Genomic DNA, 25503 nt, shown 5'->3' with positions numbered 1-25503 from the left:
AAGTAGTAGTGTCGTTTACTTTTCACAGTAAAAAGTGGTGGTAATCGACCATCCAGAAGTGTCTCAATGCACTTGTAACTTGTTTGATTCACGTAACAATAAGTGTAATGAGAAGCCCACACCATAGCTGTTAAGCTCATGTTGTCCATGTTTGTCAAACTTGCACAATAAAGATCGCACTACGAATAGTACAGGTTGTTGTAAATTATACATGTAATCACCCAGAAATTCATCTTAGTAGGGTTTTCTTTTTGAGGATGAATCCTTGCAGGCCATGCTAGTCATTCTCCTTTGAATAAAGGTTGAATATTTGAAACCTAACATTATTGTTTTTGTCTCAGATCACGGCTATACACAACACAATTAGCCAATGCAGGCAACTTCTCTGGACAGCCTAGTAAAGCTGCTGGACATATCTGGGGTCTGGCTCAACAAGCAGTCTGCAAATTGGCCTGCCAGACGTCAAGACCAAGGGGCAGTGCTGAAGTTCATCCTGTCGACTGGCATATCCTCTGGGAGTTTGTCAAACCCCAGCTCTTTGCCCTTCTTGGTGCTGTCGTGGTGAGCAACTTAACACTACCCTTACAAAAAAGATTGCAGTCAGAGTCCAGTATAACTGCAGTATATTGCAGTAATTTTGCAGTGTAAATGCAGTTACAGTGCAGTATAACTGCAGTTCAGTTATTCTGCAATTACTGCGTCCAAAATACCAGTCAATTGCAGTTTGTAAGGGTACTGGACTGTAACATGTAGGACAAACTCCAGTGGTTGTTGATTTTATTGTATTTTCCTAGTGTTGAAATGTTGAGTGATTTCCGACACCTCAATTGGAATGGAATTAAACAATCATATATTTTTTCCCCAGCTTGCTTTTGGTGCTGCCATCTTGAATATTCAAATTCCCCTGTTGGGCAATCTGGTGAACAGAGTGGCACGCTACATGAGAGAACATACTGGGAATTACATGAGTGATGAGGGAACCTGCTCTGAAGTCGCTGATCTCCAAATAAGTTGTCCATGATCTAATTTGAATTTAACTGTAGATTGAAGAATCTATATCTGTCAAATACTTAGTAAAACATATGGCCATGAAATATATTTGCTGGTTACAGCACCCTGCTTTCTAGGGTAGGGGGGCGAGTAGCAGCAGACATGGGGAAGACCCTTTTTCAATCTTTACTCAGGGATACATACAGTTGCAGTTATTTCTCTATTGTAAGCAGAAGGTAGAATATACCAGTTCCAAGACATGGAGTTGGGTGACTGACTGTATGTCACTAGACCTACTACCTACTGTCCAACTATCAGTCTTGCTAATACAATAGTTCCGTTATTGTTTCAGGCAAGATGTAGCCTTCTTTGATGCCAACAAGACTGGCATGCTTGTGAACCGGTTGAATGTTCAAGTCTTCCTTCAAACTGGTCATCGTTCAGGTATGGCTGTGTACGTATGAATTTATTGGATAATTAAAAGTAGTAGGCTACTCCAGCTGGAGACAAGATTAACATACATTAGAAATCATTGAGGATAAGAACACAAAGGCCGGAGTCTTATTTCCATTGTGGTCCTTCAGTGCCTTCGGAAACTATTCAGAAGCCTTGATTTTCCAACTTTTTTTTACGTTACAGCCTTATTCTAAAATGTATTAAATACATTTTTTTCTCATCAATCTACACACAACACACCATAATGACAAAGCAAAACAGGTTATTAGAAATGTTTCCAATTTATAAAAATAAAAAACATCACATTACATAGGTATTCAGACCCTTTACTCAATACGTTGTCTTGGCTGTGTGCTTAGGGTCGTTGTCCTGTTGGAAGGTGAACCTTCACCCCAGTCTGAGGTCCTGAGTGCTCTGGAGCAGGTTTTCATCAAGGATCTCTCTGTACTTTGCTCCATTCATCTTTGCCTCGATCCAGACTAGTCTCCCAGTCCCTTCCGGTGAAAAACACCCCCACAGCATGATGCTGCCACCACCATGCTTCACCGTAGGGATGGTGCCAGGTTTCACATAATACATTACTATCCATCTAGGATTCAAAAGATGATCAGTTGATATGGCCATGAGAAACTATATCCTATCGCGTTTTCCAGTTGGTGAGAGCCCTCAGCTCTGGGGCCCGTGTTTTCGAGTACCTGTCTTTGGAGCCTCCATTTCCACGGACAGGGTGCGGCCGCATCCCTGACAAATCTCTGACAGGATGGGAGGACTTCATGAAAGTCACCTTCAGGCAAGACCATGTCAGAAAGACAGTATTAACACAAAGACAGACACACACATTATTTGTATCAGTGAGTGCCATTTCTTTCTTTGTTTTCTTACAGTTACCCAATGAGACCTGGCCAACAGATCCTGAAGAACTTCAACCTCATCATCCCCCTCTCTAAGACTGTCGCTATCGTTGGGGAATCAGGAGGTAATGTCCCATGCGTTTCCATGGAAACAAACACTCAATTAATCTGATTACATAAACAAAGGGCCTATAATGAGATTGTAGAAACATTAGTCTGAACATAGTATAATTATTTGGAACCTAATTATATATTTATGAAAATTATGTGATTGTGTGCAGGGAAGTCTACAGTGGCCTCCTTGCTGGAGCTTTTCTTTGACCCCAGCAGTGGTGTGATCATGTTGTATGGCCTGGATATCTGGACACTGGACCCATCTCAGAGGACAAATAATTTGATTCATCAATCAGGTAAATATCCGACTGTAATCATTCTACACACACAGCTGTATATGTTTTCTAGTGCATATGAGGATAGTTTTTTGGGGGATTTGTTCTAGGATCTGTCTTCAGGAGCTGTTTTAGTATGCTTAGTTGCTATCCTCTGTATGACATGGCCTTTTTATGTGATTTTGACATAACACTAAAAACAAAGTTACTTTGTGTACATTTTCCTCCCATGCTTGCAGGAGCCTGCCGCTTCCTCACAGGCTTTCCAGGTGGATACAACCCTGTGGTTGGTAAGTGACAACACATTAGTGAGAAAAAAACATAGCTTTTTGAGTGAGTCTCCCAGAACGGCCCAGAACGTTATAAAGTCCTGATTTATTACAAGTCTATACCACACTAATAAACCCCAGACACACATACTCAATGCATTCCCCTTTTCTCAATCAATCAATCAAATGTATTTATAAAGCCATTTTTACATCAGCAGTTGTCACAAAGTGCTTTTACAGTAAGTGCTTTTATTTAATATTGTATCTCTGTGGACACAGGTATCTTCTCTTCCTAGGCTGGAATTGCTGAGCAAAGGAGGGCTGCTGACCTCATCCGCAGGCAGAGATCAGAGGGACGGTTGTGAACAGTACTTTGCAGAGCTGCCAACTCTCACGCATTGGCCGTGAAACAAACGCACGCATTTGACCCTCCTTTCACGCTCTCACGGCACACCTCTTATATCTCACGAATTGTAAAGTACTGCTTTTATTTTTCAAATTAGTCCATTGTATAGTCAGCACGTTAACTGTGCTCCTAATCATTTTGAAATCGGAGCATCTGCGCCTGCAATTTAACATCACGAGCGGAATCTCTATCATTGTCCTGTCTTGCCACAGCACTGTGAACCGCTTCACATTGAAGCATATGATTGGTCTAGTTAGGTAAAGGATCTTTGACCCTAGCAGTGGTGTGATCATGTTGGACGGATGCGTGTTTGGATTGGATGCGTGTTTTAAAGAAACGCCCCTCAATATTAGAGTGGAGCTGAATGGAGAGAGAAAATTATCTGCTGAGTTTATAAAACTAAAGAGAGCACTGTTTCATGTACAATGTTTTTAACAAAATTAGGTTGCTGTTACTCCCGTCCTTATTGCAGAATGCAGTCTTCTGACAACATGTACTAAAGTCGATTTAATCCACACTTGCATTAGTCCCCTCGATTGCTGATTGGCATTTAGGCTGTGACAACAAAAAGGCAGCAGACAGACCTACAGTATGTTTTAGCAGGGACATTTGGTAGGATGACTTGCTTTGTAATTATGAAAATAATTTTGTGAACCAGATTGTGAACCCAAAAGTGTAAGTTTGATTCTAGAATGGGAACGTTAAATATAAAATAATTTGGGTAGTGTAGGGGCAGATTCATGTCATCTTGTCTTCAGGAGATTTTATTTATTAAAATATTGGGTAATTACTGTGCTTGTCAGCAAGAACACTACTGTTATTCCCCACACTTATTTTAATATTCCACTAATCACATATTTGAAATCTGATATGACTACAGTGCATTCGGATTGTATTCAAACCCCTTGACTTTTTCCCATTTTGTTACCTTACAGCCGTATTCTAAAATTTACAAAATTGTTTTTCCTTTCATCAATCTACACACAATACTGCGTAATGAGAAAGCAAAAACAGGTTTGAATTTTTTGGGGCAGATGTATTAAAAACTGAAATATCACATTTACATAAGTATTCAGACCCTTTACTCAGTACTTTGTTGAAGCACCTTTGGCAGCGATTACAACCTTACGTCTTCTTGGGTATGACGCTACAAGCTTGGCACACCTGTATTTGGGGAGATTCTTCCATTTGTCTCCGCAGATCCTCTCAAGCTCTGTCGGGTTGGATGGGGAGCATCGCTGCACAGCTATTTTTAGGTCTCTCCAGAGATGTTCGATCGGGCTTTGGCTGGGCATCTCAAGGACATTCAGAGACTTGTCCCGAAGCCACTCCTGCGTTGTCTTGGCTGTGTGTTTAGGGTTGTTGTCCTGTTGGAAGAGTCTGAGGAGTCTGAGGTTCTGTGTGCTCTAGAGCAGGTTTTCATCAATGATCTCTCCGTACTTTGCTCTGTTCATCTTTCCCTCGATCCTGACTAGTCTCCCAGTTCCTGCCGCTAAAAAACATGATGCTGCCACCATCATACTTTACCGTAGGGATGGTGCCAAGTTTCCTCCAGACGTGACGCTTGGCATCCAGGCGCTTGGCATTTTGTACCCTTCCCCAGATCTGTGCATTGACACACAAAGCTCTACGGACAATTCCTTCAACCTCATGGTTTGGTTTTTGCTCTGACATGCACTGTCAACTGTGGGACCTTATATAGACAGGTGTGTGCCTTTCCAAATCATGTCCAATCAATTGAATTTACCACAGGTAAATCAAGTTGTAGAAACAAAGGATTTTCAATAGAAACAGGATGCACCTGAGCTACATTTTGAGTCTCATATCAAAAGGTCTGAATACTTATGTAAATAAGGTATTTTTTAAATTATTTTTTTAAATAATTTAGCAAAAAATTCTAAAAACCCTTTTTTCACTTTGTCATTATGGGGTGTTGTGTGTAGATTGATGAGGGAAAAAATGAATTTAACCATTTTTAGAAAAAGGCTGTATTGTAACAAAATATGGAGAAAGTCAAGGGGTCTGAATACTTTCCGAATGCACTGTAGTTGTGTCTTTGACAATTAATTATATGAGGCTATGTATTTTTGCAGCCGTTCATGGACAGTTTTGAATAAGATAAGTCATACAAATAAGCATTGGATATTAAATGCTCCAGCAATCAAATATAATTATTTGACATTTTAGTATTGTGCACATGTTAGGCAGAGATGGTAGGGGGACTCACAACTCATAAACACATCATTTTTTGTCTATGTAGAGTAAGATGATGGCAAGGATCTTTAAACCATCTGAATATAGATATTCATTAGATATTTCTTGAAGGTTGGGTGAAATGAATTGTTATAACATGAACATTTTCAAACATCCAGCACTTGGGAAACATAGATCAGAGATGGCCAACCCTTCTGGAGAGCAAGCAGGATTTTCTTCCAGCCCTATTTTAAAGATAGAGTTCACCCAACTGACAAAATATAAAATCTTGGTGTCCTTACCTTGAAAGCAGTCTATGGACAAGGAAACTGTAATCTATGATGTGGTTACCCACTGCCATCAATATAAAAATGTCCTGTGCAGAGACTTGGCGTAGTGGTAACACTCCCCGGCACGTGTCACATACAACTTTCCAACTGAGAACAGGGATCAATCCATACTTCCAAACGTCTCACTGTTTCTAGCATTTTGCTTGTCTCCCTATCTCATTTCATTACTGTCTGAATAAAGTGTCAAACCACCTAAAAAATATGTTAAAAAAATATTTGCATACTTTACATTTCATCACCCAAAAACCTAAAAGTAACAAAGTCGTTGAGTATTGGGTGTTCATTTAATGTTCAAAGCATCCTGAATACACATATTTTCCCACCCTGGTCATAGGCCTGGTCAATTCTACGTCAAAATACGTAGAATTGCAGGAAATTTGCTTTAAAACAGTCAAATCTTCCTGGGGGAGGACCCCCAGTCCACCATCTAGGGATTGTGTCAGGGGGCAATGAAATTCACATGGCAAAACTCACTCCAAGCTTTCTTCAAAAGTTGACAGCCCTGACTTTGATATAGCACAAAACTGTAGACCTACAATGTGAACTGAAAATACTTGCCGTAATGTACTTTTGTGACTAGTTTGATGTTGTAAAGTGTGTAAAGTTGCTTTAGTTTAATGGTCCAATGTCAAATTCCATTTTATACAAGCCAAATGTATGGGTGGACAAACTCGATCATATTTTATTGTGCCCCGAGGCTGCAGAAATTGCAAGTGCTCATGTGCTCTTAATAGGAAGAGAATACTAACCGTACAATACAGTATGTGATTGTGGTTTTAAAAGGGTTACTTGGACCTGACCTGTATATATCAGTAAATTTAGCAAGAATTTGAGGGGGGCATGTATAATGATCATTGTCTGAACAGATAATACGATGTGAAAATGGTGGATCTAGGCTAGCTAAATCCATTAACAGGCTTCTTAGAACCGGATTTAAACATGCTGTTTAACTAGACCTCTGATTGGGGATTTATTCAGGAGGGAACATTGCAACAAAATTGAGTATTGCTTTTTATTAAACATTTCTGATTGACCACATGAGAATGACAGTGAAACAGGTTCTTAATAATTATTTTTGACTGGGAATGGGTGATTTTGCATGCAGTTCATAATCTGGCCTTTAGATGCCCATGTAGCAGCATCATTGTAGCTGAGAACAGCTAGCTAACGCGTATCACAAATATCCCCAAACCCTGGGGCTGCTTTTCACTAGTTAGCTAGTTAAAGACTAGCTTTATTGACAAAATATGCAGAAGTATGAAAAGCTTGAAAAGATTGGAGAGGGTAAGTGTCTGTTTCTTTACCAGGATTTCTCTTGCTGATAATGTTTTCCGTTAGCATTGCTATGACTGCTACTAGCTAATAATAATAATAGCTAGCCAATAGTAATGTTAGCAGCCATCATATCCGTAATTTTAAATGACAAGTCATTGCTAAGTGACACGTTCGATAGTGTTTAGATATTTGGTAGTATTTACTAACGTTAGCAGCAAGCATATGTTACAACGACAACATTTAGCTAACGTTAGTTACCTACATTACTAGTAGCTAGTTGTCTGACGCGTTAGCTTGCGTGCTAACAAAATATAGCTAGTTAGCTAGAAATATGTTGACGTATCTATAAAAATATGTAACATAAGTTATATTCGTCGGAATCTAGTTAAATTCGTTGAAGTTAGCTGCTAGTTAGCTTTTCATTATTCTATGTAATTAATGAAACTAGTTAGCCCAGTCCTGGGCAAGTTTTCTAGCTACCTTGCTAATTAACACAGCCCATTCAGTCAAGCTAGCTAGCGAACGTTGTGATTTCTTTCTCCAGGTACATATGGAACTGTTTTCAAAGCAAAAAACAGAGAAACGCATGAAATCGTGGCTTTGAAAAGAGTGCGATTGGATGACGACGATGAGGTAGGCATTTTTGAGACTACAAATACAGCTACTTTAGCTTGCTGTCCAACTGGTTAGCATATTTCTTGATGTCTCAATTTGGTTACTGCTGTACGCTAGGGCGTATTCATAAAGCAGATTCTGTTGCAAAACGTTTCACACACACAGCATGAAGCCCGAAGAGAGCTCCCACTGCAGGTAAACACTAGGAGACACCACTGCAGGTGTGACATGTTTACTGGTCTGTTTGATAGGACTCGAGTTTTCAAATGACACAACTTTGTCACCTGCTTATGACTGCAAGTGTTTTTACAGTGCCACGGAGGGACCCAACTAAAATTATTGTTTTAGCAGCTGTTTGGCTAATGATTACACCCCTTGTTTCTTGTAGGGGGTCCCAAGTTCTGCCCTGCGAGAAATTTGCCTCCTGAAAGAACTGAAGCATAAAAACATTGTGAGGTAGGTCTGAAGTGAAATTGGTCAAATTCTGAAAATACATAGCTAGCTAAATGTATTTATGCCATAGCATAGTTAGAACGGCCTGACTCAGTAAGTAGTAGTAAGTTACTTTTCAAGAGTGTTATAATTAGCATTAGATTAAATATCTAGCTATGCGAAGAGTTTAATTGACAATTAATTTTGTTTTCCCTAGGTTGCATGATGTTCTGCACAGTGACAAGAAGTTAACATTGGTGTTTGAATTTTGTGATCAGGTGAGCGTTGCTTTGTTGCCAGATGTATGCAGATTACATTATTGTATAAAGAGCAGTTTGTAGTTATGACAATTTACCAATAGACTTGACTGACCATTTTAAAGCAGATGTGACCGCAGGTTCAACTATAAGGGTTTTGTACTTTTTACCAGTTTGATATGATGAGAAGAAATGTAATGTTGCTGATAGAACTTGTGACTTTTACAACCACAGGATCTAAAGAAGTATTTTGACAGCTGCAATGGAGACCTAGATCCAGAAACGGTCAAGGTGAGTCATTGCTATTAGGTCCTGGCACAATTATCGTGTAACCAACAATTATGGACAATAACCGTAAAAAAAAAAATCATCATTCGTTTTTTAAAACCGAGATGTTAACAAAGCTGTGTTGTAGATCATTTTCTATGATGCATTATGATCCATGACAAGCTCAAAATACTTTTCTACAAAAATGACAGTTATGACAATAACCATGTCCATTTGCTTGACACAGGGATGCAAACTAGTGACCTTTAGGTGAAATTCGCTGTTTTGAGTCCAAAATAGGTGACGTAATGAGCAGATCAAATAATTCAGTTTGTGTGAAAATTAACTGGCTAATAAAGTCAGACAGCTAACGTTACAACATCAGATGAGCTAACGTTAGTAACCTAACCAATTTGCTATAGTATTAACTGGTATACGACTCCTTGCCGGTGTTGTGCCGAAAATCTCCCCCCTGCCAGAATCCCCCCCCCCCCCTCGCGTGAACGCGCATGCACTCAATTCTTCATTGCTGCAACTTGCTTGCTAGTTGAGTTTTCTGATCACGTTAGTCGGTTTGATTGCGGGGGAGGCATTAGTAATGTCTGCAGTTTTTGGTTTGGCTATCTGTTTCAAGTGTATTAGTCTATAAATAAATCATAATCTCTCCCATGTCTTATTCGACTTGTAGTTGTTCTGAAATGTTTATTGCTTGCCTACATTCTATGTTTAATATAACACGCATACATTAATAATTAATTTTGGTTTCCTATCCTGACGTGAAGTTTGTTCTATAGAAAGTATTTGACTCGAGCCACAAAATTAAGGAAATTAGAAGGGGGGTTTGAGCAATGCCATTTTCTTGCCTGCGAAAGGGGGGGGGGGGATTCTGGCAGGGGGGAGATTTTCGGCACAACACTGATCATCAAGTTATAACGCGGTAGTTGCTTACTGGACCCTGGCAATCTGTGAATGTTACCTAGCGAACTAACTATCTGTGAACTAATGTTTTCCCTCTATGTGGTTAATTTTCAGAATGAGAGAAATAGGTGAAAATGAGGCGTTGCTTGTTAAACAAGTGGATTCAGGGATCAAGTGGAGCTGGGGCCTGGCTTATTATGCTGGATGCCAATAGAAGTGAAAGAAACGCCACACACTTTCCCGCTTTCAATAAAGTGGATAAAAAGTGGGAATGCCACTGGTGTACTCACTGCCTGAAAGAGATTATGCCAACAAAGGGTATCATGCTCTGCTGGCACATTGTAGAACTGATGTCCACAGGCAGAAGGTGTACAGTGTAATAATATGCAGTGTAGCCCAAAGATATTGCTTTTGTTTTATTGAACTTGACAGTAACACTTGTGTGAGTGGGGGGGGGGTTATTTTTGCACACATGTAGCCTTGTGCACTTATTTGATGTCTACTATAGTGGCCACTATAATAGAGCAAACAGAATGCCTGTTATTTTCATTCTATTTCTACTTTAACCCTAGGATGCAGAGTAAACATGGCGTCCCAAGAATGCATATGCCTGGTCAAAATGACCCCATAATGTAATATCTGTTTCATTTATATGGGTCTAAAATATTATCCATTTTGTGGAACATAATTATTTTAAGTGATTTGTACCTATCGATAATTATTTTGTTTGAAATGTTTTTAGTCGCTCTTCAACAGTTTGATACACATTTCAATGATAATATATTATGAATATTCATAACAGCTATTGAAAATATTAGCATCTTTTTCTTACAATCCATCTTACAAAGTTTCACATTCAACCTTTTAGTGTGAAGAACAAAATACAGTGGCTTGCGAAAGTATTCCTCCCCCTTGACATTTTTCCTATTTTGTTGCCTTACAACCTGGAATTATAATTGATTTATTTGGGTGTTTTGTATCATTTGATTTACACAACATGCCTACCACTTTGAAGATGCAAAATATTTTTTATTGTGAAACAAACAAGAAATAACACAAAAAAACAGAGCTTGAGCGTACATAACTTTTCACCCCCCCAACCCCCCCCCAAAGTCAGTACTTTGTAGAGCCACCTTTTGCAGCAATTACAGCTGCAAGTCTCTTGTGGTTTTCTCTATAAGCTTGGCACATCCAGTCACTGGGATTTTTACCCATTCTTCAAGGCAAAACTGCTCCAGCTCCTTCAAGTTGGATGGGTTCTGCTGGTGTACAGCAATCTTTAGGTCATACCACAGATTCTCAATTGGATTGAGGTCTGGGCTTTGAAAAGGCTATTCCAAGACATTTAAATGTTTCCCCTTAAACCACTCAAGTGTTGCTTTAGCAGTATGCTTTGGGTCATTGTCCTGCTGGAAGGTGAACCTCCGTCCCAGTCTCAAATCTCTGGAAGACTGAAACAGTCAAGAACTCAAGAATTTCCCTGTATTTAGCACCATCCGTCATTCCTTCAATTCTGACCAGTTTCCCAGTCCCTGCCGATGGGGAAAGCAATGGCTTTTTTCTGACTGCTCTTCCGTGAAGCCCAACTCTGTGGAGTGTATGGCTTAAAGTGGTCAAATGGACAGATTCTCCTATCTCCGCTGTGGAGCTTTGCAGCTCCTTCAGGGTTGTTTTTGGTCTCTTCGTTGCCTCTCTGGTTAATGCCCTCCTTGCCTGGTCCGTGAGTTTCGGTGGGCGGCACTCTCTTGGCAGGTTTGTTGTGGTGCCATATTCTTTCCATTTTTTAAATAATGGATTTAATGGTGCTCTGTGGGATGTTCAAAGTTTCTGATATTTTTTTAAAATATAACCCAACTCTGATCTGTACTTCTCCACAACTTTGTCCCTGACCTGTTTGGAGTGCTCCTTGGTCTTCGTGGTGGCGTTTTCTTGGCGTTGCCCCTTGCTTACTGGTGTTGCACACTCTGGGGCTTTTCAGAACGTGTGTGTGTGTGTGTGTATATATATACTGAGATCATGTGATCATGGACTTTATTTCTACTTCTACATTGGTACACACTGTACAAAGATTTTTCTTTTGTGTTATTGACTGTACGTTTGTTTGTGTGTAACTCTGTGTTGTTTTTGTCGCACTGTTTTGCATTATCTTGGCCAGGTTGCAGTTGTAAGTTAGAACTTGTTCTCAACTGGCCTATCTGGTTAAATAAAGGGGTTATATTATGTGACTTCTTAAGGTAATTGGTTGCACCAGATCATTTATTATTATTTATTTTTGTTCACCTTTATTTAACCAGGTAAGCTAGTTGAGAACAAGTTCTCATTTACTGGCCAAGATAAAGCAAAGCAGTGTGACACAGACAACAACACAGAGTTACACATGGAGTAAACAATAAACAAGCCAATAACACAGTAGAAAAAGAAAGTCTATATACAGTGTGTGCAAAAGGCATGAGGAGGTACGCAATAAATAGGCCATAGGAGCGAATAATTACAATTTAGCAGATTAACACGAGTGATAAATGAGCATATGATGATGTGCAAGTAGAGATACTGGTGTGCAAAAGAGCAGAAAAGTAAATAAAATAAAAACAGTATGGGGATGAGGTAGGTAGATTGGGTGGGAAATGATGGACTATGTACAGCTGCAGTGATCGGTTAGCTGCTCAGATAGCTGATGTTTAAAGTTGGTGAGGGAAATAAGTCTCCAACTTCAGCGATTTTTGCAATTCGTTCCAGTCACTGGCAGCAGAGAACTGGAAGGAAAGGCGGCCAAATGAGGTGTTGTCTTTGGGGATGATCAGTGAGATATACCTGCTAGAACATGTGCTACGGGTGGGTGTTGTTATCGTGACAAGTGAACTGAGATAAGGCGGCGCTTTACCTAGCATAGACTTATAGATAACCTGGAGCCAGTGTGTCTGGCGATGAATATGTAGCGAGGGCCAGCCGACTAGAGCATACAGGTCGCAGTGGTGGGTGGTATAAGGTGTTTTAGTAACAGAACGGATGGCACTATGATAGACTGCGTCCAGTTTGCTGAGTAGAGTATTGGAAGCTATTTTGTAGATGACGTCGCCGAAGTCGAGGATCGGTAGGATAGTCAGTTTTACTAGGGTAAGCCGATTCTAGATTTGATTTTGGATCGGAGATGTTTAATATGAGTCAGACACCTAGGTATTTATAGTTGTCCACATATTCTAGGTCGGAACCGTCCAGGGTGGTGATGCTAGTCGGGCGGGCGGGTGGTTTTACTAGCGTTTAAGAGCAGTTGGAGGCCACGGAAGGAGTTATTTAGGGGCTTCATAGCAAAGGGGGTGAATACATATGCACACGCCACTTTTCCATGTTTTTTAAACATTTTTATTTCTTGAAACAAGTTATTTTTTGAATTTCACTTCACCAATTTTTACTGATTTGTGTATGTCCATTACATGAAATTCAAATAAAAATCAATTTTTAAATTACAGGTTGTAATGCAACAAAATAGGAAAAACGCCAAGGGGGATGAATACTTTTGCAAGGCACTTTAAAACCACCATAAACATGTTTTTATAATATTTCAAAATATTTATTTGAAAATCCAAAGTTCATCATCAATATAAACGACAACACTAACAATTGTGAATTCAGAAAACATGAACACTAAAAGGAACAAAGTGTGCGTGTGTGATGCTTACTTATGCTGTCTTAGTCCATGCATTTGTTACAAACCACAAGCATGTGACTGCTCTTTGCAGACGGATGTGTTGCACTGAGAACACCAGCAGCTAACTATTCTATCCTTTACACTTGAGCAGAGTTGCCACCTCTTCTTCTTCTGGTCCTGGCTGCTCTGAGTGGTGGTGGCATGGCTCTCTCATCACACCATAAATATTTTATTAATTACTTAGATTTTATTGTTGTAGCAAAAAGAAAGGTCAGTTTGACGAGTGCAATGCAGTGATTTCCATAGGAAATACATACAGGTCATATTTGACCCACATGAAAACTTGGGGTAGTGATGCAAAAAACTATTTTTTACTTAAATAATAAAATTAAAAAAACACAACTAGGATGTTAGAACATTAAGACACATTATTTAAGGAACTCCTGGAATATTAGATGGCATTTTTGGGGATCAATACAGCAACAAAAAAAACATGACCCGGCATATGCATCCTAGGGTTAAGATGTTTTTTCCCCGAAATGCAATATTTAGATGTGTGTGGTCACAATCATTCTATTATAAAGGCTGTCATGGCTAACTGCAATATTAGTGTATTGTTTTTGTTTTTTTCAAGACTTGAGTGTCATTTGCAGTAAAGTCTAGGCAACAAATAACATTGGATTGCTTTCCTTACAGTTTTTAGTTGGGTTCGGTTCACATTAACCACTTTTTATTTTACACACAGAGACTGATCATGTAGATCATATTCTTTGTTGTTTAATTGATTAATCTGCATTTCCCCCTAGCAGGGATTTTTTGATTGTTTCAGTGCAACAGCAAAAAAGTGTCACATTTTTGGGCCCTCACCAGTTTGCATCCCTGATGACAATGAATTGTTACCCCAAATTCCGTAATCGTCACAGCCCTAATTGAGATTCAAATAAGGAGCAGAATATGGCTCTAATGATGTCCCATCAGTAGAACTGTCCCTTCAGGATTTTGTGGCAATATGTAATTATTTTGTTTCAAATGCGCTGACAAGGGGAAAAGTTTGTTGACGTGTGGCTTGATTGAACCATATTATGCGGTAAAATGTGCAGTGATTGGTTGAAATTGCTAACCCTCTTTTTGTAGAAATTGCTAACCCTCTTTTTCAGTCAGTTTTATGCGATATTGTGATGAATTGACTGTTTTAATGCTGTGATTGGTCAAATTTGCTAGCCCTCGCATAATATGCAGGGTATTGTTGATTTTGCAATCGCAAAATTATAGCTCAGAAGAATACCTCCAATGACTCTCATTGATAGTGAGAATACTGTAGTATTACTGGCTTGTGTTTCTGTATCTCTGTGCTTAACTCAGTCTTCCCCTACTTTCTGTATGTGCAGTCATTCATGTACCAGCTGTTGAAGGGGCTTGCTTTCTGCCACAGTCGGAATGTTCTCCATAGAGACCTGAAGCCACAGAACCTTCTCATCAACAGGGTAAGTCAGTGGAATGTTGACTGTTTTTAAATTCTAGTTCTAGAAAGTCCTAAAGTACACATTGTGCTGTATACTGTATGTCTGTCTTAGCTGAAACAGAAATGTTGTTGCTTAGTTAGTGAGAAAAGTATTTCCCTTTTAAATAGCCTACAATGTGGTATGATTTGCTTAATTTAGAATGGGGAATTGAAGCTGGCTGACTTTGGCTTGGCTCGAGCCTTTGGAATCCCAGTGAGATGTTACTCAGCAGAGGTGGGATATTGACTACATGTTTATATGCAATTACATGATTCATTGGGATACATGCAAACAATTACTGGCCTAACTTACTGGTGACACTCAAGCTTCTCTCTCTCTCTGAAGGTTGTGACGTTGTGGTATAGGCCCCCAGATGTGCTCTTCGGTGCTAAGCTTTATTCTACCTCCATTGACATGTGGTCTGCTGGATGTATATTTGCAGGTATGTGTAACGTCAAGGTTAAAATTGAGACGCGAATTCAAGGGGGATGATCTTACGGTCTGTTCATACCTGTGTTTATAACGCTCAAATAAGTTGGGGCCTCTGCAGACCTGCCAACCTGCACACATGTTGCTGCGTACCAAGCACGTCATTTGAAGTCAAAGTATGCTGGTATGAAAAACTACCCTAAAATACACAAAAAGAGGCATCTCGTTGGCACTTTGTGGTTTTTGACTCAGCCGTCTGAAGTTGAAGCAGAACCAGTCAGAGGACTCAGTCGAGGAGAGAAAACAGAGAGGAAGAGGCTAATAGACAATCTTTGGAAATAATCTCTAGCCCTCCGCTCCTGTAAGTGTAGTACTATTTTCCTCCCTCGAGCTGGAGGGCATCTCTCCACTTCGCATACCACTGCTGTATGAGGAAAAGGGTAGAAAAAATTAAAGTTGAACAAACTGTTTGCCAAATACATGGACTAACAAATTGTATAAGTTAGGCAAGCACATAACCAATATTATTTTGTAGTTAGTGCTTTTAACTAAGGCGTCATTATAACAAAGGTATTTGGCTACAAAGTTTAGTCAACTAAGCGAGAACACTTTCTAGCCCACACTTGCTTTGATTTCCCCAACGGTAGTAGGCACGAGTGCATTGACAAGCAAGGAAACGTGCAGTGTTCAGGTAGTTCTGTGCACATCGCTGCGTGGATGGAAACAGACATGGCAGAGAGCTGTTCCGCTAATACCATCCTTCACAGGTTATGTTGGACTGTGAAAGTTTAGTAGGCCTATGTTAATGAATCAGTTCTTAATTGACCTTTGATATACAGTACCAGTCAACTTTGGACACACCTACTCATTTATTTGACTATTGTCTGCATTGTAGAATAATAGTGAAGACATCAAAACTATGAAATAACACCTATGGAATCATGTAGTAACCAAAAAAGTGTTTTAACAATTCAAAATATATTTTAGATTCTTCAAAGTAGCCACCCTTTGCCTTGACAGCTTTGCACACTCTTGGCATTCTCTCAACCAGCTTAATGAGGTAGTCACCTGGAATGCATTTCAATTAACAGGTTTGCCTTGTCAAAAGTTAATTTGTGGAATTTCTTTCCTTAATGCGTTTGAGCCAATCAGTTGTGTTTGTGACAAGGTAGGGTTGGTATACAGAAGATAGCCCTATTGGGTAAAAGACCAAGTCCATATTATGGCAAGAACAGCTCAAATAAGCAAAGAGAAATGACAGTCTATCGTTACTATAAGACATCAAGGTCAGTCAATCCGGAAACTTTCAAGAACTTTGACAGTTTCTTCAAGTGCAGTTGTTAAAACCGTCAAGTGCTATGATAAAACTGGCTCTCATGAGGACCACCACAGGAAGGAAGACCCAAAGTAAGCTCTGCTGCAGAGGATAAGTTAATTAGAGTTAACTGCACCTCAGATTGAAGGCCAAGTAAATGCTTCACAGAGTTCAACTAAGAGACACATCACAACATCAACTGTTCAGATGAGACTGCGTCAATCAGACCTTCATGTTAGAATTGCTGCAAAGAAACCACTCCTAAAGGACACCAATAAGAAGATACTTTTTTTAGGGGGTGGATCAGCTTTAATATTGCGGATCGATTTTTGCTTCCATCAATGTAATTGTCTGCATCATTTCCAGTCCCCTATATATACACTACCGTTCAGAAGTTTGGGGTCACTTAGAAATGTCCTTGTTTTTGAAAGAAAAACACTTTTTTTGTCCATTTTTAAAATAACATAAAATTGATCAGAAATACAGTGTAGACATTTGAGCCTGTAATCGAACCCACAAATGCTAATGTTCCTGATACTCAACTAGTCTAAAGAAGGCCAGTTTTATAACAGTTTTCAGCTGTGCTAACATAATTGCAAAATGGTTTTCTAATGATCAATTAGCCTTTTAAAATTATAAACTTGGGATTAGCTAACACAACGCGCCTTTGTAACACAGGAGTGATGGTTGCTGATAATGGGCCTCTGTACCCATACGTAGACATTCCATTAACAATCAACCGTTTCCAGCTACAACAGTCATTTACAACATTAGCAAGGTCTACACTATATTTCTGATCAATTTGATGTTATTGGACAAAAATGTGCTTTTCTTTCAAAAACAAGGACATTTCTAAGTGACCTCAAGCTTTTGAACGGTAGTGTACCTACATATGTTTTTTTAGAATATACCTTCCTTTATTATTCCCTGCAAACCCTACCACCCCTCCCCCAATTGGAGTAAACTACTAATCAATAACACTTAGGCTTCAACTTCCAACTTATACATACTATACACATTTTACAGACACAATCTATTTTACAATAGTTATATTTTGTTTTTAGTCCTGGCCTTCCTCTCTTTGTGATGTCCATCCAGTTTGATTTCTATTTGCCATATATTTGTAACTGTGCTGTTTCACAAAAGTTCTGAACCTAAATACATTTTACAGACCCCGTATGTTTTACATTTGTTATCTTGTTGTTATTAGTCCCTTCAGCTCCATTCAACCCCTCCCTTCTATCCCTTAATTTCTATTTGCCATGTATTTTTCGACTGTGCTGTGATGCTTCACAAAAGTACTGAACCTTTCTATTCTCATAGTTTCTACAGATTGTAAATTAAAGAAATGTTTGCTAAATAATTATTATATTATTGATTGATTATGACTTTTCAAATCACCCAGTATTGCTATCTGCTGCATTAGCTCTAGGGAAATGTTGCAATTCTTCAGCCATTCCTGGACCTGTGACCAAAAACGAGCTGCATAAGGACAGTACCAAAATAAATGATCTAATGACTCTGCCTCCTCGCAGCAAAATCTGCAGAGCTGGGAAGATTGTATCCCCTATATATATATATATATTTTTTTTTTTTACATTCTATATATTTAAACATTCTATTGGTTTCAAGAATTTTGTATAATAATTTAAACAGAAAAATTCAAAGTTTTGAATCTGGTGTCGTGTTGCGTGTCAATTCATAAACAGTGTGCCATGGAATCGGTACATTGCAAATCTCTTCCCAACTATTTTGCAATTGCTTGGGCCAAGAAACCCGAGCAATGGACATTAGAACGGTGTAAATCTGTCCTTTTGGTCTGAGATTTGTTTCCAACAGCTGTGTCTTTGAGACGCAGAGTAGGTGGATGGATGATCTCTGCATGTGTGGTTCCCACCGTGAAGCATGGAGGAGGTGGTGTGATGGTGACACTGATTTATTTAGCATTCAAGGCACACTTAACCAGCATGGCTACCACAGAATTCTGCAGCGATATGCCATCCCATCTCGTTTGCACTTAGTGGGACTATCATTTGTTTCAACAGGACAATAACCCCAAACACACCTCCGTGCTGTGTAAGGGCTATTTGACCAAGAAGGAGAGTGATGGAGAGCTGCATCAGATGACCTGGCCTCCACAATCACCCCATCTCAACCCAATTGAGATGGTTTGGGATGAGTTTTACCACAGAGTGAAGGAAAAGCAGCCAACAAGTGCTCAGCATATGTGGGAACTCCTTCGAGACTGTTGGAGAAGCATTCCAGTTGAAGCTGGTTGAGAGAATGCCAAGAGTGTGCAAAGCTGTCATATTTTGATTTGTTTAATACTTTTTTGGTTACTACAAGATTCCATGTGTTATTTCATAGTTTTGATGTCTTCACTATTATTCTACAATATAGTAAAAATAAAGAAAAACCCTTGAATGAGAATGTGTGTTCACACTTTTGACTGGTACTGTAGCTGTATGTCAACAGTAGGCTGCTAATGATGTGGTAATAGCCCAGTCAGTTCACGATGACGGCATGTTGAATGAATGGTATTAGTCAGACCTAACTTGATGGATGAGGTCAGGGATGGAGACCTGAAACAAGCTCATATAGGCCTAGTTCAGTTGTTTTATATTCCAAATAGCCTACAGTAAGCCAGACTACTACATTGCATCCAGTAATTGAATTAATTTAGAATTTTGTCCCCAAACAAAATGAAGAAGTCACTTTGCATTTTCACAAGACCATCTATATAAATACACCTATTAATTAGAATAATCATTACCCCTAAATTTAACCTAGAAAAAATGTGAGCGTCATTGAGACCTCAATTTAATTTAGGATGAAATACTAGACCACTGTTTCCAAACTTCAGTCCTCCTTTTTGTTGTAGCCCCGGACAAACTCACCAGATTCAACTAATTGAGGGAAGGATGATTAGTTGACAAGTTGAATCAGGTGTGCTTGTCCGGGGCTAAAATTAAAATGTGTACTGTTGGTGGTACACAAGGACTCTAGTTGGGAAATAGTATTTGACTAGACAACTGTGTTGGCTACATTGTTTGATATAATTTATGGCAGTTACAGTTTTTGTTTTACAGGTTTTTCAAAATGCTCTAACTTCTTGAGGGGGCCACTGACATTAACTTTTCTAGTGAGCTACTGAAGACCAGGCAATTCCCAAGTACCCATAACGGTCTATAGCCGGACTCTCCAACCCTGTTCCTGGAGAGCTAGCCTCCTGTAGGTTTTTGTTTTGACCCCAGTTGTAACTAACCTGATTCAGTTTATCAACCAGCTAATTATTAGAATCAGGGGCACTAGATGACAGTTGGAACGAAAACCTACAGAATGGTAGCTCTCCAGGGACAGGGTTGGAGAGCCCTGGTCTATAGCCTACCATTCATACTGGGAGTCTTCTGCCAACATCATTATTAGGCTAAAAACAGGTGCATTTGCCTATGATTTGATCTGTGGGGGTGTCACACGCTCGCTGCCATGGGGTCCAACGCCACGCTGAAGTGGTACTCATAAAAATGATTTAAGGTTGGCAGGTCTGCCTCCTGCCTTTTTTTGAATCTTCAATACATTTTATAATTTTTTTTATTTAGAGTTGGCAAACGCTGGAAGGCCCCTTTTCCCGGGTAATGACGTCGACGACCAGCTGAAGAGGATCTTCAGATATCCTTTCCGAGATGTTTTCGATAGTTAACCACCAAGTTCAGCGCACTGTCCATTTGTTGTGTGGTATGTAGAAACAAAACACAGGAACTAAAGTTGGTCCACTTTGTTGAGATTAATCTATTGTAATGACTAAACTTGAAGAGTCCTATTTAGTGGTGAAAGTCATTCCTTAACGCTGTTGTGGCACATTGTTGGGTACACCAACTGAAGAACAGTGGCAGACAATGACAAAGCTCCCAGACTACAAGGTAGTCAAACCCACTCATTTTGTGAATTACAGTTGATTATATAGAAATTTGTGTTTTCTACTGCCTGACAGAAAAATGCGAATATATGATTTACAAGGTATGAGATTAATGGCAGTTTCCAGATCACAGATTCATCTCTTAGAGAAGGAACAAAAATGTTCTGCGCTGCTGTTTGTTTACATCCGTTACCCTTATTGTTCTTTTTGTCTACAGCCGTACCCCATGTATCCAGCCACGACCTCACTGGTGAATGTTGTCCCCAAACTCAGTAGCACAGGACGGGATCTGCTGCAGGTTAGTATCGCCCCCCAACTGACCATTTATATTATTCAGTATACAATGTATTATCACGCTATACCATCCCTTGATGTTAACATCAATTTACAATCCAATGTCCTTCACTCTTCTATTGTATAGCTCTGAATTCATAGGTTTGCACAAATACCCACACAAGTGGCATTAAAACCCACACAAGTGGCATTAAAACAACATGCATGTGTCTGGAGTTGCGTAGTTTGTAACTAGTTGACCGCTTGGCTGGGAAAATCAACTTACCACCAGGTGGAGCCAGTGCAAGGCTTTTTCCCAAACCTAATTTGAATCAAAGACAGTAGAGTATGAATTTTATTTATTTAACTAGGCAAGTCAGTTAGACAATGCTGGGCCAGCTGTGCGCCGCCGTATGGGACTCCCATGAAGATACTAGACTAAAACTGCTTCTCCAATAGAAATCTTCAATCACACTTGTTGGTGATGTCATAGCGACGTTGGCTAACAAAGGAAGAATTTTGGACTTCTCAAACCCCATACCCTGTTCTGTTTCGCAAGCGTTCCCGGAAGTTTCGCGATGTTGCACCTATGGGTTTAGAAACTGCTTGAATGCTCAAGAAATGTTTCCGTACAAACGCATATTTGAGTTGCATTCTCTTTTTTTCTTCTTTTAGAATCTGTTGAAGTGTAATCCTGTCCAGAGGATCTCTGCAGAGGAGGCATTGCAGCACCCCTACTTTGCTGATTTCTGCCCACCGTAGATGAGATGCCAAAACACACGTCACTTAACTGAACCTCAGACATCGGAATCAATCCTCTTTCTCTCCATCTTCTCTACAGGACCTGTCTATCCTGACTCCCTGCAAGACTCATCTTCCAGCAGCACCCGTTTTAACTAAGAGACTTCCTTCCCTTCAGTATATCCTGTTGTGCCTCCTAATGGAATTAAGTCCTTGTGTGCTCTGCAAGATTTTAGGTTCTATTAGCAAGCCTGTTTGTCTTCTCTTTGTCTGTTAAGCACATTAAGCGCACTGACATAGGAACATAACATGTAGCGATGAACAATTCTGGACCCGGAGAAACAGTGAATCCTTCTGAGCCAATAGCTGCACAGCAGAGTAAGCGATTTGAACAATTGCATTAGTGTGCTGCATAATGTACTGGCAAAAATGTAGTTATTTGGATACATTCTTCAAATAGTGTTTGTGCCACTGCTGTTAACTTGTCAATATTGCATTAATAGTTTATGATAAGATTGGAGACAGTCTTCCTTGTCCTTCATCATAGTCTAAACCATTTTCCACTTACTTTAATAGGAGGTTGTAAAACAGAGGAGGTTTATTTATATTTATCAGTTAATTCTCAGGCTCTCTATTTAGCTTTTTGTATTTGTTTTTTTGTGCACTTTGGGTAAATGGCATTTTCTTTTTTAATAGTTTAGATCTAGTCCCGGTCAAGTAAAGTTGAACACAAAGATGGGGTCAACATATGTATTATGAACAGTGGACCATACGTACTTGAGTAATTGCTTTTATTTTTTAGTTTCATTTTGTAACTTTCTACCATCTTTGCGCTTTGACCTGATGTCTTATAGTTTAATGAAAGTGAAGTGAGAGCGGAGGAAATCCGTTGATACCTATATTACTACATTACCATTGTTTTGCACCACTGACTTTAGCTGTGTTCACGCAGATGGGTAACTTCATTTTGGCAAAGAACTAGTAAGTTTTGCAGTGTTATTTTACTCCAGATAGTCACTACTTATCCCACGAAAGCCAACATTTTTAACTCCTATTTGAGGTTGCTGTCAACTACCAAAACTTTGGTTTTGATCAATAGGGAAAAGATTTCATTTTGATGTAAGAGAAAAAAATAATAGAATGCATGTATTTATTGATAATTGAATGTCTGCTTATGTATGCATTTAGTCTCTTTTTTTATATACAACACATTACCTTTCATGAGTTGCAATGTTCTCCTTATTAAAATAATGAAATGTGTGACACTTAGTTCTTAATGCTTTTGCGGCGTGTGTGTTTGCATCCGAGTTGAGTTGGAACATCACAAGATTCCATTATCACATGTAAAGACAAGCAATTCCCCGTGCTTATTTTAGAAAAGAGTACTGTAGAATATTAGTTTGAATATGACATGATTTTAATCTTTATTTAGAATGACGAGTGAACTTTGCACTTTCCTATTATCATAGTTTTATTGTAGGACTTGGGTTAAGTATTTAGACAATTGCTGTCAGTCAGTTGTCTTGAAATTTCAAATCACGACAGTTCAATAAAGTGGACTCAAAGGTTGTTTCTTGTTCTGCTTTTTGTTGTGGGGAAATTATTTAAAATTTGCCCATTTGCCCATTTATTTTCTATTAAAGTCGAAACTGAGCCCTGTCAATGTCAGAGCTGGGGCACGGTGGAGAAGATGTCCATAGTGGAGAGCCTTTGTTGCAACTGTCTGCCCTACGCAACAGGGATGAGTGAGTTTCAGTTAAGCTGTTACCATGGATCACGACCAATGATTTTAAAGTTACCTTTAGCCCCAAATATTATTGCCAAGACCCCAGTTACACAACCGGTCCAAGTAGTTGAAGGAAGCCATATGGAGGGAGGCATTGTAATATCACGTGTTGTGTAGTGGTGGATGATCTGATCTACATTGATTAACCGATGCACCAAACAATGCTGATTTATATTTCCAGATAATCCATCACGTTTCACGTAAGATTGAGAACGTTACACTTGATAAAGAGAGGGTATTAAGTATTTAATGACTACTTAAGGTCAATCACAAATGATATATCACATATACAGTACATAGAGCCAGATTAACCTAGTTCAGTTCCACAGCTGTCTGTAGGCCTCCAACAGGGTGAGACATACTATAATCCATACTCAAGCCTCGTTTATACCTGGTGCTAACATGTGTCTTTTGTCCTGATCTTATCCTCATTCTGATTGTGCCCACATTGTAGCTTGCAGATATCCTGTCCCTCACTGTAAACGATATGCTCACTATGCAAATCATTTCACAGATATTCTTTCAAAATAATATTTCATTATTTATTTTAAGACACATAAATTAAATCACACATAAAACAAAAGATGAAACAGTACATCATCGCCTGTCAATGATTTTAGAGGGCGGGATTATGATGATTTAAATGGTTTCACTGTCCAGATCTGTCTACACAATGCATCTGACTACCTCCGGAGGTGGTCATGAAGATCTGATCACAATGCGTCTTTCAATCGTCTACACCTGTCTAAAAATGTGGGCACAATCAGAATGTGGACAAGATCAGGACATTGGACGCATATGAGAACCAGGTATAAGCAGAGCTTCTGTGAACTCTAGTCTTACAGAAATATAACATACAATAACTTGACCCGCAAAAATTGGTCAGAAAACATCCCAGCGTCTCATCCCCATGTTCAATACTTCATGGTCACTGAATATTGCACAACCCCAAGCCTAATTTTGTCATGATTTTTCATGACCATGAAGATTGTAGAGTAGCCTCCACAGAACATGGAAATGAACCATCTGGTTCCCAGCAAAGTAGTGAGTAACAAGGCTGATAATGCACTAGCGGTGGTCAAGAGACAATGGTCATGCAAGAAGGAAAAGAGGTAAGATGCAATAACAATTCACATTATACTTAAGCAGCAAGAATAAAGGTCTTTAGACTATTGATTGACATAAATATATAACACTGTCATCTACAAGGCTGTAATTAATTATGCTATAAAATATCCATTAAAAGACTTGAATCAATAAGCACAACCAGTATTGCCGGTATTATTAAAATATGACAGGACAATGTCCATATTCAGCTTTAGACTACTGAGAAATGTGTGGGTTCTGCTCTGCTGTTCTTTGACTGGCAGTAAGGAGAAGGAGAGGAGGGCAGGGATGAGTAAGGATTGTAGAAGGAGACAGTACATTGTACAGAGTATTCATAAAAATGTAGCATAGCAAGTTTACCACTTCTTTTATTGTTAATCTGACTTTAAAATGAATTCATTGTAGATTTGATTTACGCTTGCATCATAATTGTTACAATGCATTATGTCTGTATTTACCTGTTGGCTTGGAAAGGAAAGGTGGTAAACCCTGGTGGTAAGTTTTATGATTGACCCCCACTATGTTCATCATGACAGACCAGACCACAATGTCACAGTCAAATACAGTCAAAACCAAAACAATGTCACATCATCAGTTGTGACATCACAGTATAGCAGAGATTTAACCATGAATTCCTTTATGCCATTTCCCATCAGAGAAATTCAGATCATCAAAGCCTTCAAACTTCAACTTAGTAGTAGGGCAGCAGTACAGTTTGACCAGACTTGATAATGAATACCTTGATCATCCCATTTCAGATTCAATGCATTTTGAAGTGTCATTTTCCAGTCAAGAGTCGCCTCTTCACTGTTGACGTTGAGACTGGTGTTTTGCGGGTACTATTTAATGAAGCTGCCAGTTGAGGACTTGTGAAGCATCTGTTTCTCAAACTAGACACTGTAATGTACTTGTCCTCTTGCTCAGTTGTGCACTGGGGCCTCCCAATCCTCTTTATATTCTGGTTAGAGCCAGTTTGCGCTGTTCTGTGAAGGGAGTAGTACACAGCGCTCTACGAGATCTTCAGTTTCTTGGCAATTTCTCGCATGGAATAGCCTTCATTTCTCAGAACAAGAATAGACTGACGAGTTTCAGAAGAAAGTTCTTTGTTTCTGGCCATTTT

The 25503-nt window shown here is 39.3% G+C and overlaps 2 protein-coding genes across 4 annotated transcripts; both read left to right on the top strand.

The window, feature by feature from the left end:
- The first annotated feature begins 168 nt into the window (after positions 1-168).
- On the top strand, positions 169-6500 carry LOC139560210 (mitochondrial potassium channel ATP-binding subunit-like). 3 transcript variants are annotated; one of them, XM_071376775.1, is made up of 8 exons: positions 430-561; positions 866-1444; positions 1806-1946; positions 2100-2236; positions 2331-2422; positions 2579-2707; positions 2926-2976; positions 3235-6500. In XM_071376775.1, exons 4-8 carry the CDS (start codon positions 2220-2222, stop codon positions 3249-3251), a joined length of 306 nt encoding a protein of 101 aa, XP_071232876.1. In that variant the 5' UTR covers positions 430-561; positions 866-1444; positions 1806-1946; positions 2100-2219; the 3' UTR covers positions 3252-6500. The 3 variants fall into 3 exon arrangements, with proteins under 3 accessions (XP_071232874.1, XP_071232876.1, XP_071232875.1); XM_071376774.1 differs by having other exon boundaries at positions 866-1434; positions 1806-2236; XM_071376773.1 differs by lacking the exons at positions 866-1444; positions 1806-1946; positions 2100-2236 and having other exon boundaries at positions 169-561.
- A 517-nt stretch (positions 6501-7017) lies between these two features.
- LOC139560209 (cyclin-dependent kinase 5) lies at positions 7018-23059 on the top strand. The gene is made up of 12 exons (XM_071376772.1): positions 7018-7188; positions 7724-7812; positions 8183-8250; positions 8444-8504; positions 8718-8774; positions 14703-14798; positions 14976-15050; positions 15162-15258; positions 20160-20229; positions 20420-20480; positions 20694-20774; positions 21425-23059. Exons 1-12 carry the CDS (start codon positions 7152-7154, stop codon positions 21509-21511), a joined length of 879 nt encoding a protein of 292 aa, XP_071232873.1. The 5' UTR covers positions 7018-7151; the 3' UTR covers positions 21512-23059.
- Positions 23060-25503: the final 2444 nt, after the last annotated feature.

This window comes from Salvelinus alpinus, chromosome 30 (genome assembly GCF_045679555.1).
Source record: "Salvelinus alpinus chromosome 30, SLU_Salpinus.1, whole genome shotgun sequence".
NCBI lineage: Eukaryota > Metazoa > Chordata > Actinopteri > Salmoniformes > Salmonidae > Salvelinus > Salvelinus alpinus.
The sequence above is the reverse complement of the archived record's forward strand: the minus strand, read 5'-3'. Positions and strand labels throughout refer to the sequence as shown.

Coding starts and splice junctions, on each gene's coding strand:
- LOC139560210 (XM_071376773.1), top strand. CDS start 371: ATGCAGGCAACTTCTCTGGACAGCCTAGTAAAGCTGCTGGACATATCT. Junction 2,423..2,578: donor TATCGTTGGGGAATCAGGAG/GTAATGTCCCAT, acceptor GATTGTGTGCAG/GGAAGTCTACAGTGGCCTCC. Junction 2,708..2,925: donor TAATTTGATTCATCAATCAG/GTAAATATCCGA, acceptor CCATGCTTGCAG/GAGCCTGCCGCTTCCTCACA.
- LOC139560209 (XM_071376772.1), top strand. CDS start 7,152: ATGCAGAAGTATGAAAAGCTTGAAAAGATTGGAGAGG. Junction 8,251..8,443: donor AAGCATAAAAACATTGTGAG/GTAGGTCTGAAG, acceptor TGTTTTCCCTAG/GTTGCATGATGTTCTGCACA. Junction 15,051..15,161: donor TGAGATGTTACTCAGCAGAG/GTGGGATATTGA, acceptor CTCTCTCTGAAG/GTTGTGACGTTGTGGTATAG.